The 14,451-nt window shown below is 46.0% G+C and overlaps 1 protein-coding gene across 3 annotated transcripts in view; it reads left to right on the plus strand.

Moving 5' to 3' along the window:
• LOC111874725 overlaps window positions 1-14,451 on the plus strand; it is a 164,366-nt gene that overhangs the window by 122,898 nt on the left and 27,017 nt on the right. For 2 of the 3 annotated variants that reach the window (XM_023870460.2, XM_023870461.2), the window contains one exon: window positions 9,268-11,203. The exons of the other annotated variant lie outside the window; for it this stretch is intronic. In XM_023870460.2, coding sequence (XP_023726228.1) covers window positions 9,290-11,167 — 1,878 coding nt within the window. In that variant the 5' untranslated portion in view covers window positions 9,268-9,289 and the 3' untranslated portion in view covers window positions 11,168-11,203. The remainder of the gene's footprint in view (window positions 1-9,267; window positions 11,204-14,451) is intronic. 3 annotated transcript variants of the gene reach the window in all.

Consider the following 14,451-nt stretch of genomic DNA (forward strand, 5'->3'; position numbering starts at 1 on the left):
GTTCGGTCTTATTTTTGTGGGGCGCCTTCTCTGACGAGAGGACGGGTCTGTCTTTTGCATATGCTGCTGGCCCTTTCTCGGGTCTGAGTCCCTTGGGACTCGCGACCTTATTTTACTGTCTCAGATTTGAGACTTCCCGTTTCGTCGCCTCCTACGACTCGCAGGGTCACGGTCACTCAGTTCAAGTCCGGCCTTGAGTCCTCGTTATTTAGCCTCGGGTCGGATCCAACAGAAAACACCGTTTCCATTGTTATAGTCCAACAATACTCGGATTGTTGCTTACGTACTCATCGCCGCGGGAAACTGTTTACCGAGTCGTCGCCTAGCAATGAACGTCTACTCTGGCTCCGCTATTCCGGTTTTCAGGCGTCATGTCACAGTAGTAATAACTGGCATGAGCTCTAAGTAGGCCAATATAAATGAGAAACATTCTACTTCCACATTCGGTGTACGTGAATCAGAGGTTTCGAAATATATATTTCCTTGACGATTCCTATTTGGTTCGCATTATCTAAATGGCTTAGCTAGTATATTCACTTTAATATTATCCCCCAAAGTGGGTTCTTCCATTCGGGTTTTCTAAATGTAAGTGCTGTTCATATTCTTATGTCATCAATTCGTGCTACATGTCCTGTGTTTATGTAGTTGTCTGAAAATGAAACTGACTCTTATTTACTTCCATGTCTAAAATGCGAGAAACCTTTCCTTCACGCCCCTGCGGGCTCCTAATCCAGTGTGCGAAGTTTGGATGCAATCCAATGAAATTCAAAGAGCGCTTCATGATCTCCGCTCATGTCCGTGGCCGTGAGGACTGCGCTTGCAGTCTGGAGTCTCTGTGTCGAACCCTGTTCTAGGCTTATGTGTTTGTACGTCCCATCTCTGAGATGTGAGAGTATACTGTATGTCGTGAAATAAAGTTCGCTGAAGACGTGTAGCGAGTGAACAAAAAAATACTGTACCTTCTGCTAGCTCAGACACTGGAATGATTGGCTACGAACTGGATGGCCAGTGTTCGATTTCCGGCAGCACCAGGATTTTTCGCCTCATACTGACCGGTCCTGGGACCCACATTTTTTTTATTATTATTATTATTAGTGGGGTGAGTCTGAGTCCACTTGGTACTGTACCCACTGCTGTGCCAGCCCCAGATGATACATGATGGTGACTGTGGAGCAATTGGTGGAATGAAGATTGGCAAGGGAAATCAAAGTACTTGGAGAAAACTTGCCCCAGCCCCACTTTATCCAACACAAATCCCATATGACGTGACCCGGCCTCGAACCCAGGCCGCCGCAGTGGGAAGCCGGCGACTAACCGCCTGAGCTATGGCTTAGCCTGGGGCCTGTATAGTCTTCCATCTAATTGGTTTCTGGAACTCAGCCCTCACGGGGTAAGGCGGTCTGAGTGTAAAGCTGATCACATTGAGGTTAAGAATGCGTAGTTATTTATTTCCATGAGCCTTGTGCTCCTCCATGCTGTGATACCTTTGCCACTTCTGGGAGTGACGGATAATCACGAAAGCCTGGGGCGGGGTTACGTGACGAGCATCTCAGTTGGACTTTGAGCCTGTGCTTGATGTAGTGTTCTGGGGCTTGCGGGAGGACGGCTGTTTTCGTGGTACACTGTTTACCTGCCGAGTCCTCCTCCTCCTCCCCCTTCTTTGTAATTTATCGACTGACTTCGATTCGCTTCACGAATGTGAACCAGTACGTACTTTTGAAATAGCTTTCCCTTTTCGCGGAACAAGACACTGTCATTTTCAGTGTGCCTAGCGGTTATGCAATCATTCATACATGAGGTGCAGACGGCGCTGTCTGCTCTTGTCCTGTCCGTAACCTGGCTTGAACGTCAACCTGTGGTCTGAGCACCACAGTTTCATATGTTTCTGGCGATGGAAGTTGTCCCACACCATGAAGTGGCGGTGGGGGAGTGAAGGTATAGCTCCACCATTCTTTACTTTGGCACTAGATAGAGACGAGTGTCAGTTTCACGTCCCTACCTCTTTGCTCCCGGGGAAATTGTCCCCTGTACCCACTGGATAGGAGACTGGGTGGGCCCCAGAGCCGGACTGGACGCTATGGAGAAGAGAAAAATCTTACCCCTGCCGGGAATCGAACCCTCACCATCCGGCCCATAGACCGTCACTATGCGGACTGAGATATCTTTCACAACAGATTGCATATGAAAGAAAGAAAGAAAGAAAGAAATAAAAAGAGAAACGAAATTAAAAAAGAAGAGCGTGAAAGAAAGAAGAGAAGAATAATTTGAGAAGACAGACAGAAAATATTGTAACGGCATTCAGTTCTTGTTTGGTCATCATCACACCGGACTGTGCTTGTTGAACTTGCGCTGCTTCGCCATTTTCCGTGTTTTTATACAAGGGTAAGTCAATAAGCAAGTTACAAATGGATATAGAACTTAAACAAATAAAGAGTACTGATTTGAAAAATGCTTTTATTTCTCAACATAATCTCCCTGTACATTGAGGCACGTGTCCCAACCTTTCAGAAGCCCCTGAAAACCAGCAACATAACATTCTTTGGGCTGCTGTTGGAACCAGGCAGTGACTTCCCTTTCTACAGCTTCATCATCAGGAAAATGTTCAGCCGAAAGATGATGTTTAAGAGGGTCGAACAAACAAATGGCAGTCGTTTGGAGCAAGACTCACCTATGACAATTCGGGCTAGCATATCGTGTCCTTCATCGTGGTAGCGATTGAGATGCTGTAATGCCAGACCCATTCTTTGCATTTTGTGTTGTGGGGTCAGCATGCGCGGCACCCATCGTGCATAGACTTTGTGAAACCTAACCTGTCATGCGACTTCCTTATGCATATCCATTTGTAACTTACTTATTGACTTACCTACGTACTTTTTACATATTCCGACTTTTCGGGAAAGCTGTTCTTAGGAGCATTTCGGATCATTCGAAAATTACCTGTAGATTCGTACATCCGCCCATCCGAAAGAAACAGCACCCAAACTGCTGAACTCATTTCTTTCAAATTTGGTATCGTGTGCATATCTATACTTTAGTTTGTGGAACCATTTTTATTTTAACTTAGTTCGACTCACTTTAAGGATAGCTTTGCTGAAGGGCTTAACTAAACTACTGTGTATATTTTTTCAGTGAATCCTGATGCACACCACTTAGCGACTGTCACTATATATATTGAAATTTATTAATTTTATGACCAACTTAAGTGTCTGATTGATATTGTAACGGTTTTGATCAAAGCGTTTATAGGCAACGGCTCGGTAGACATGGTCACCGTGCAACAGTGGATGATGTATCTTACTGGACGAATGTTATTGAGCGTTGCTAAGCAGCGGCACACCAATGAAGACTCTGGGTAGGAATCATATGACTTGTTCTTTGTGTGATCTTCCTTATCCAACAATAGAACTGTGTTGTTTGTGTGTGGTCCGTGCGGAGGCTAGATAACGGGAATAACACCAACAGTTCAGCTCAGTGTTCGGTAAGAAACAGCCACGAGAAGTTCTTTTGAAAAGGCAAAGTCCTCCGTGTGCCTGATGAATTAAGCACCACGCCGTGAAGACCTGTGGGGAGATGAATGTATTATTTTTTTATTGCTAGTGGGGTGGGACTAAGTCCCTTGTACGGCGGCCACTTCTGGCCTATTGTACCAGTCCCAGACAATAGGTGAGGGTGATTGTGGAGCAATTGGTGGAATGAAGATTGGCAGGGTAAACCGAAGTACTCGGAGAAAACCTGCCCCAGCGCCACTTTGTCCACCACAGATCCCACTTGACCAGACCCGGGATGAAACCCAGGCCGCCGCGGTGGGAAGCCAGCGACTAACCGCTTGGACTGTGGCGCGGCCATATGAATGTAAGTTACTTAGCCAACGAGTATTGCCACGTGCATGTGTCAGTAGTGTTATTACTTACACATTGCGCACACTGCGAAAGCAAAACTAACATGTTAGTTCCCCAAGAGCTTCTTTTCTGCGTACTCAAAAATCTGAATACTGTTTAATTTTTGGCCTACTTTGATTATTTTGAAAAAGTGAAGAGGCTTATGAGATCGCCATGCTTTCTGTGTGCCTGTATATACCCCATACCCGAACCAATCTGGGAATGTATATATCATGACTCCTGAGCCCATCACAACGGCACACTTCACAAATCACTCCCATCGGTCTGCATGTGCATCCCTTATCGTCGCTAGGCAAGGACTCGGTAAAGAATTTACATGCACGCAACAGTAGAAGAATTGTTGAACGCGTCGTTCTCTGTGCGATCCGTGTCGTATCATAGGAAGGCAGGCTATTACGTAGTTCTTCTGAGAACTTTATGTTTTGCAGTAAGTCCTTTAACTGTAGTTAAATGAAAAGTATATTTCAGACTTCATTATCTCCTCAATGGAGCTTTAATATTTTTTGTTGTTTCTGAAGAAAGCTGACATGCGCTGTACCATTTCTTACCATCAGGAAGGAGTGTGAATAGTGCACCGCTGCATGGAACAGACTGAGCAGACGTGTGTCGTGTCTTTGAGAGCAGCCACCACGTCACCCTTTGTTACAGCGATCTGGCGAGTCGTCTGAAAGAGGTGTAACTGTGCGCCCCAGGTCGGCACTGCATGATGGTGCATCTTTGTGACCCAAATTATCAATTTCTCTTCACATTCCGAGGCACGGGTCATTTCCGCAATCGCAAATGAATTCATTTTGGGTGTGGCGTGATTCTGGTCACGGAGCCCGGCAATGCTGGATAGTCGGTCAGAGGTCATTTTCCACAGCCACCGTTTGTAATGCAATGATTGCACAAGTTTCATTGTTAGGCATTGCATGAAGGGAGTCGTGACGGGTGCCCCAAGCTTTGTCACCCAGGTGTGCGTAGGTGTGCCAGATCACCTCGGCACACTGAAGCATTGCGCGGCGGTTTGCTGGCGACTAGAAGTCACAAAGGAAACAGAATTGCAGCCTTCTTTGTGGGGACATGCACGCCCGGAGCAGAGCGAGAAAGAGAGTGAGAAGAAGAGAAAACGGAAGAAAGTAATTTAAGAACGAGAAATAATTGAATGCATAACATAAAAGAAGAAGGGATGAAGGGAACAAAGAAGTTTCGGAAGAAAGAAAGGGATACTAGCAGATCCTGTGAACCTGCTCGAATTTGAAGTCGGACGGCCGGGAAGACCCCGTGTGTGTATGTCCTGAAAATAATGAATTACAGTGAACATGCACCTTGAGTGTCAGGAATTGCACTGCCCGTACAATCCCGATAGGTAGGCGGGAGGATAATATTGAAAAGGATTTTAGGAAAGTGGGCTCAGCATAGCAGCTAGGGTGAGGGCACTTGTGAATACGCCATTGAACCTTCTAGTTCCAAAGAAAAGAAGAATTTCTTAACTGACTGAGCAACCAATAGTTTCTCACGAAGGTCAGGTAACTAACTTAACTAGTTAAGGACTACGCTATAAAGGCATATGGGGAGTGGATATATACGTAGATGGACATTTTCTTCGCCTCGGCCCTGGCCGCCTTACCCCCGAGGAGAGAGCGCCTGGTACCCATTGGATAGAAGGTTGGGTGGACCTCAGAGCCGGTCTGGACGACTTGGAGAACAGAAAATTCTTGTCCCTACAGGGAACGAAACTCCAACCCCTCAGTCGTCCAGCCTGTAGCCGCGCTGCCTTAGCGACTGTGCTATCCCGGCACCGTTTCTCACGAAGGACTGCGCTTAATGTAGTCAGTTAATTAGTCAAAGTAATATTATAATGTGGGATAGAACTTATTGCCCTCAATGAAACTAAATGCTTCTTCACGGACTTGCAGTTCGTCATTCACAGTGATCCAACCATTCGAAGCTTTAAAGCCAGTGCAGTTCAGCTGCAAATCAATCAGCAATCAACCCAGAGGCTTCTCTGGTTACTTTAAAGACACTGTGGCACTGTGTACATAGCTGAGAAGCCGTTCTCTGATGGTTGTTACGTGTTTCAGAAGCAGCAGAACCTATTCTTTTTACCTCACTTTTACGTTTCGGAGGGATTCGACATGGTTTGAAATTCAGGACTTGCTTAATCACACATAATCACATGGCTGCACTAAGTGCCCCCTTACAGCATGAAAGGAACCGTTCTACTTACCAACATTTAATATGGTTCACACTTGAGTGGTTACGTCTGCTTCTTAACTGCTCACAGTTCCAGAAAATAGTTAAACCGATTTGCGAATATTTCTTTACGCGTAACCGCAAATTATGCACCCTTATTAAGTGCCTGCAGCGCGTAACAAGAGCATGTGGAGCCCAAGTGGCTTCTGCGCGGCGTCAGTTGTTGCTTCTCTTGTGACTGTCCACTTTCTGCTCTTGTGGATAACCTGAAAAATGTGTTGCAATCCGAGTACGCATGTCATTCAAATGCATTCCGTACCCCATTGCCCTTCAAGACCGTTTACTGCGGGTGCTAATAACTGTCAGGAAGCTGACTGCACTCTATGTCACTAATTATTATGTCGTTTCTCTCTCTTTGCACCGTGCTGAAAAATGTTAAAAATAAAAATTGCAGATCTCAATGAGTGTTTTATTTCATGTTCTCTCTCTCTTTTTTTTACACTGAACATTTTTCAAGAAACTGGTATAACTTTTTGAGCTACATGTATTGTTCCAATATGAACCAAAGTAAATTCGCCGATAACTTTAAGCACAGACCCTTCAGTACTAAATTACATCGAACTCCGTCATGTGGTTCCGGATGTGGAATTTGCAGCACATCCTAACTATTGTTCATTCAATTTATGCCCGTTACACATGTAACCTCTAAAAAGTAAGTAAAGGGATCCCTGTAACAGGCCGTGGAGGCCCATAGGGTTGTGAGACGTCGAGGTTCCCACATTTTCTAGACAGTCGGCTCATAGATGGCGGCAAGGTTGTGAGCCTTACGCGCCGGCCGCCCTTTACCCCCGGGAAAATTCCTGGTACTCATTACTGCTATAGGCTGAATCGACCCCAGGACTATAATGCGGATGGAAGGATTAGGTTAACTGAAATATCCATTGATCTTATCGGGAATCGAACCCCCTACCTTCCGGCTTGTAGCATAGTGCTTCAACCAACTGTGCTACCGTGTGCCCCACACACGTTGAGTAGAAAGCCTCCACGTATGGAGGGTAACAGTCGCGAATGGTCGACAAGGGGAGATACACCAGTGAATGGTTAAGCGTGCGGCTAACAGCCATTTTTTTTTCGTAAAAAGAAGCTCTACGTTACAAAATGTTAACAGTGACTTGGAATTGGGCGAATTCTGTGGAATAACCCAGAAGGTGGATGGGATGGGTCCGGTTCGTGTTCAGTGGTCTGCTCTGATATAAGCGAAATTGAACCTCCGGATTTTGCTACTACAATGTTAGTGAGTTCCGTAGCCTGGAATGTTGGTTTTGATCTACTTCTTCTTCTTCTTCGTCTGGTGCTGCTTCTGCCTTACATGGAGTAAGCTCGAAGTGATTGTATTTTTCACACTTATCATCTTGCTCTATCCTTGTCCGTTTTGTTTTCTGCTGAAAACATGTTTTCCATCTGTTCATTTTGTTAGGATGAGGCAAACCATTTTTGTCTTATTGGTTTGTTAAAAATTCTATGGAATAAATACAAAGTTCCTTCCATATACCTGCAGTTCTAGTATTATATAACATCGAAATAAGCAAAATAACTTTCACCCAATGTATCTGACATTTAATTTCCGCTCCCTGAATTGTAATAACTTTTTGTCCCTCTTAAGAAAAGTTCCTTTCCCGTTTAATCCTTTTGTAACGGATTCGTTTTTAGTTAAATTCACATATTTAAAATGCTATAACTGATGGGCTGTTAACACGATTTGTTACCTGACAAGGCAATTGAGTCTCCGATAATGCTGCTAACAATACAAACCTATGGCTGATTGAGAAATTGATCACTCATCTGTCCACTCCGTCACTTTTTGAGATATAAGATCTCGTAATTCTCCCGGAGTTTAAAGTCGTTTAAAATATTTTAATTTGTATCCACCTCTTGACATAATTTATTACTGAATATTAATCCTTTCTGTGCTACAATCTGACTTCTGCGTCAGAAATCCCGGGTACTTATGATCTTGACTTTTTGGTGTATAATTGGTAGTCCTTCAATAAAAATGAACTCTGCTGCCATCTTTTGACACTTAGAGCTACTTGAACGTTATAAGCAGCCGCATTTATTTTAGATGAAACTAAACACAGAGAAAGCTCAAATGGGCTGAGCTGCTAGATATGCTTCTCCAGTGAGTCTCTCTCGCTTTCTGACACTGCATCTGCCTTTCGAAATTCTTGATTGTGTCACTACTTTCATGGCGCTGGGTCCTCCTTGAGAGGCTCATAGTCGCTCACCTGGTCCAAAAGTTCCCCGTCTTCCATGGGAACTGCAGTTCTATGAGATGTACGGTGCTGGCGGCCATGAATATGAAAGTTGAAGAAAGCAATCTTCTGGGCTTTGGCGCCGTGTATATGTGGTGTTAACCGACGTTTCGGAGGAACGTATCGCCCCCATCTTCAGGGTTGAAGAAAAAGTATAGTTCAACCCTGAAGATGGGGGCGATACGTTCCTCCGAAACGTCGGTTAACACCACATATACACGGCGCCAAAGCCCAGAAGACTGCTTTCTTCAACTTCACCGCCGTGAAAGCCTCAAATCTTACAATATGAAAGTTGCTTTCTTCTGAGAGACGATGTAGTCTATTGTGATAGAAAGGACCAGAGTAGCCTGGAGATGGAAACAGAAATTTATCCGAAATATTGACGCCTTTCCCTTAGACTATACGGCGTCACATCCCGGAAGACTGACTTCATGCCCATTACCGGGTTTACTCATGCATATCCTGGTCGAGTTGACACTCACATATTATATTGATAAGAACCATTGTAATATTCTTACCATCTTCGCTTAGATCTTCCAAGTGGTCTCTTCCCTTAGGGTTTAACGACTAAAATCACCATCCTCTCGTGAAGAGAAGGCGAAGCAGTTGGAGACCAGAACTTTCGACCGTGATTATTGTATTGTTCATTTAGGGATGCACTGAGTTTCAGTGTAGCAAGGAGAACGGTAAAAATCTCCCAGAAATCATGCGGGCCTTGGCTAATTGCTTCACCTTCCCTTCGATAAAGAGAAAAGGCAAGAGAGATTTGTCTAAGTTCCTTCCGTGTACTTGAAATATTAATATTATCTAACATTAATATAATCAGTTCCCCCACCACTCCAGTGGGACGGAGAGTAACATTTCGGCGACTCATGTTGCAGATGGTGCTGGAGAGGTGAGGTCATGGCGGCCACAGACGGGCAGATCGCGGTGGCTGCTGCCCGCTGGGCGGACGAGGGTCACTATCTGCGTGAATTTGTCGCCAAGCACGAACTGCCAGCCGTGGTGAAGATCATCAAAGGCCAGTACGGGGGCCTGGGTGTGCCAACTCTGCCGAGCCCGGGGCTCCAGTCCACGGCGCTGATCGTCTCTGCGGGGCGCCGACACAAGATCGCAGCGCAGGCCGTGAAGCTGAAGGAGGGCCGCAGGGTGGCTGCGGTGGGCCCTCGGCTTGCCATCCCGGATACATATCCAGGCTACTTCGAGCTGCTGAGCGAGGAGGGCCGTGCCGTGAGGTGCATAGAGGGCGTGTCGGAACTAGCGCGGCGGCGTCTGGAGGCTGGGTGCCTTGTGCGGGACCCGGTGCGGGCTATTGTGGCGCGCTCTGACGAGGATGGCGGCATTACGGCCGACGGGGCACGGACCGTGGCAGCCGGAGAGACGCTTGTGCCCGCTGGTGAGGTGCAGCTGGGCGGTGGGACGAAAGGACGCTACCTGCGGTGCCAGGACTCTCGCGGCGACACGGTGCTGCTTGGAATGGACCAGCGTGGGCGGTTCAGTGCACTAGCTCGCGAGGATAACATCAGCGGGGTGCACACGGCGCGCAACCTGTTAAGCAAGCGCATGCCTCTCACAGTGCGACTCGTGCACGGATCACCGCCTCGGGGCCTTAAGTCTCCCAGCCACTTCGTACCCGAGCTACGTCTACTCTCTACTTTCGAGGAGGAGCACGTGTTCGCACTCCCTCTGCAAAAGGAGACGGGAGCCATAATCGCGCTGCCATTGGCCGCGCCACTCAAGCTCCAGCGCACACGCAACGACGAGCAGCTGAAGTCCCTCAAGGAATTCCAGAGGCTCGTCGACAAGTGTAGCCGCCTCGTATCCGATGTGGCGGACAGAATCCATGTGCTTGACGGAAAGCTTGGAGACTCCAAAGCATTGCGCGTGAGCAACCAGAGCTCCGTTATCAAAACGGGCTACTTCTTGCGGAGAAGTGCCTCTTCGGATTCGGCCAACCACCACCACCATCACCACCACCACAGTCACCACAGCCATAGTTACAGTCACAGCCGGGACGAGAACCGCGTCCCCAGCTCGCACGCGGACGACTATGACGAGATTGATCAGATCTACGACTATGTCCGCGGTTTTGCCCCTCTTCCCAAGAACATCCGATCACCTTTCGCGGACACGCAGATCGCAGCACCGATAGCGCCTCTGGAACCCACCAGTTCCCTTCCAGCCCTTGTGCCATCCGCTGATAATGAGCTAAAGCCTGAGCCTCCTCCCATCGAGACCATCCCTACCAAGAAGCTGCAGGCAACACAAAACAAAGCAGAGAAACGCATGCGCCCAGGAGCCGCCGCGGCGTCTACTAACAAGGAGAAGCCCGCAGCGCCCGTGAAGCTGTACGTGAAGAACGGCAACAGCCAGAGAGGACGCTTGTTTCGCCATAAGGAGCAGGCTGCCAGCCAGGCAGGAACCGTAACCAAAGCTAGCTCCCCGCTCTTCAACATTCGGTACAAGTCGCTTAGCAACCTGCAGCAGGCCATGGAGCTAGAAGGTACACTGGACTCCAGTCACTCCGGTGGCCGCACGTCGGGGGATTCCGGTGCGGGAGCCAAGTTGCCCGAGAAGAGGTCCCGTAAACTTAGCCGCCCCCGGTCCCTCACAAACCTAGTGTGGGAGCTGCGGGGAGGGCTGGGAGTGCCTCCAGGAACCCAGCACGACTCAGAGCGCAAGTCAAAACCCAGTAAAGTGGAGCCCGGCACCCAGCGCAACAACAGCAACAACAAACTGATTGTCAGCGGCCAGAAGCGCATAGGAACCCTCTATCTGTGATGCAGTGTCCCTAGCAGCAACATGGCCGTCTTTCAGGTACACAACAAGCTTTAGTACTTATCGCGACAGGATTTTACGTTTACTCAGGTTCACGGTGTCACGAAGAGAGCTCGAAAGAATAAAAAATGGATTGAATGATGAATGAAGAGAGAGGATAAAGAAGGGAAAAAAGGAAATAAATAAATAAGGAATTTAACCATTAAAAATTCCTTCTAATTCACGCTATTGTGTGCAGCGCCTAATTTCGCAAGTGAATTACTGCAAAATGAACATTCGATTCCGAACGAAGGAGCCATGATGTCCTGACGGTCAGTCTTAAATTAAATATTGAAGCATCTAAATTCTTGTGGCCATGGCCCAGGACACGAGAAAGTTTTCAGGTTTTCTAGGTTGGAGAAAACCGCATAATGAGCATCTTCACAAGATATTGTTAGGGCAAGCATGTCGAAGCAGAGAGCAGTTGAGAAATTCGCACAAAATTTTAGTCAGAAAACCTGCAGGGAAGAGACCGCTTAGATGACCTACATCCATGGTTAATATTAATTGGATCTACGAGTACGTAGGATATCCACTGCATTTAACTGACCCAGGGCTGTTTTGAGCACGGTGATGAGCCTTTGGGTTGTATTAAGTGTGCTGAATTTCTTAGCCACCTAATGACTGCCCTGCTTGCAAGCTGCTTTCACGCTGGGTTCTCGCTTCGCATCCTTACTCTTATACCTTGAAGACGGAGACGTGTTTCTCCGATACATCAGATGACCTGCACCGGATGACATGGCCTTATATTCCAGAAGGCAGAACTCTTCTCAACCCTCAAATCCTACTTAACGAGTATTGGTTTCTCACACAGTGGAACTCGTCTCTCTGGCGGTTCGCGCAACTCGCAAGTCGCCACAAAGTGAGAAGTCTGCTAGATCTCGAAGCTATAGTAAACTTCTGACACTATCCCAAACCATTACTAATTGTAGTTGCTACGTGACATTTAACGGACATTCTAGTAGCAGTTTGTCGACATTCAGTATTTGTTTAATTGATATGCTGCTGTCTGATTGTAGCAGTGTCTGCACAATAAACAGAGAAAGGAAACTGAGTAGTTCCAGTTTTGTAAAGTTGTGGGAAACAAATTAGAGTTTTATAGTTTCAGTGAATTCGTCTTGAAATTCCGCAAGCTTCACATCAGATAATTTTTGTATTGTAAGATTTGAGGCTTTCACGGCGGTGACTATGAAGAAAGCAGTCTTCTGGGATTTGGCACCGTGTATATGTGGCGTTAACCGACGTTTCGGAGGAACGTATCGCCTCCATCTTCAGGGTAGAAGAAAAAATATAACAAATCTGCAAGCGAAGAGACCGTGAGAATCGGTAAAAGCAGACTGCTTCTTCTACCCTGAAGATGGAGGCGATACATTCCTCAGAAACGTCGGTTAACACCACATATACACGGTGCCAAATCCCAGAATTTCTTCAATTTTTGTATTATACAAAAATTTCAGACGTAGTTTGTTAAATTAATTGACTACAACCATGACCGTTACCTAGTCGAAGGGTACGCTATTTTGGATTGTAACGCCGTTCAGTTGCCTTAGATACCGACATTTCGGAGGAACATATCGCCTTCATTATCGGCAGGGCCCGGATTTTGATGAGCTGAAAATATTTAAAAAATTACCTATAAAATAACCGAAAAAATCCAGAAAAATGACCAAAAATATGACCCAAACCTGTAATATGCAGGGCTCGGATTTTGATGACCTGAAAATATTAAAAAAATTACCTATAAAATGACCGAAAAAATCCAGAAAAATGACTTCAAGGAGAAAGAGAAAGAACACTTCGCTTCCATGTTATTGGCATTTCAGAAAACATATGAAGAAAAAATACCTAAAATGGCCAAAAATGACAATAAATACCCTTAAAAGTCCAAAAATTTATCAAAAAATGACAAAAAAAAATACCTATAAAATTTACATTTCTATAACCAGCTGCTCATATCCGAGATTTATATATTTAAGAGCATCGCGTAGGATACAAGGAAAAAAAGATATGTCATCAAAATCCGGGCCCTGGTTCTCAGAGTTTCAGAGTAGGCAAGCAAGAAATCAGCTGAAACAGGACGACTTAACACGTTCGTTCTCCTCAGAACTTGTGGTCCAAGTTTAATTTAAGCGGTTTCGCCTGTTATACCTTCCTATTGAATCAGATCACTGCAGTAGTTATGTCACCACCCTGCCAGTGCTGATTGTCTGATACTTAGCATATTTGCCGACACTGTTTCAATTAAACAGATTATTATATATCGAAATAGATGGGAAGATGGTGCTGTGTTGTGAGCATGTAAGGATTCGCTCGAAGAGCAGAGGAAAACCGCGATAAATCGAGAATAGTCGGTAAACCTACGGAGATTGGAACCGAAACATATTTATGTGTTTCCATCTGTCCCCTTTCTTTCTAGCGCTTGCAAAACTCTGATAGCTCGAAGCGTGTAGACCAATTTGTTTCACCGCGATTATTTCATGAGACAGGACTTCGGAAACGTTACTTTGCGGCACTGTGTGCCGTCCGACTTATCAGTCAATTCCTTACTCATGAGTCATGACACAGTCTCAGATCAACTCGGCTGATAGGCTCGATCCGTATTACGTTGTGGTCTAAGCATTTTTTTTTTGTCTGGACACACCCATTCTACGGGTGCCGGCATGGTCGGGTTTACAAAGAAATAACCTCCGCAACTTCTTGATACAAGCTGGATACATCGACACTTAACGAAATGAGTGGGTTGGTAACAGACTAATCTCAGTTTATTTCAAACCGATTGCCATACTTCCCCTGACGTACGCGTATGATAAACGTACCAGTATCCTGTGATCAATCTAATTTTCATAATTTTGGTCCCATAATACTGTAACGGATTTGATCAACACGTTGCCAGGCAACAGCTCTGTAAACACAGACCACCAGCCAACAATAGAGGAAGCCGTGTTTCATGTAGATCCGACCGACGCGCAAAGTGACTGACAGGATAGCGATCACGAGATATGTGTTCACTGTAGGTTCATGTCCGTTCCACAGCTAAATGAGTAATAGTGACAGTATTCTTCCAGGGCAGTAAGCTGGAGGAGTGAGTCCAGAAGAATTTTTACTTCGAGGTTCCAGTGTGATTGAAGACGAAATGGCAAGAAGACTTCATAGTGATTTGAAGTGCTAATTTCTGTGTTGATTTCCGTTGCCAGGAAACGACTAGTGAAAACTGAGAATCCTAGTGCGTGTGCAGCAGTGAACTGGAA

Source organism: Cryptotermes secundus, unplaced genomic scaffold (genome assembly GCF_002891405.2).
Source record: "Cryptotermes secundus unplaced genomic scaffold, Csec_1.0 scaffold362, whole genome shotgun sequence".
NCBI lineage: Eukaryota > Metazoa > Arthropoda > Insecta > Blattodea > Kalotermitidae > Cryptotermes > Cryptotermes secundus.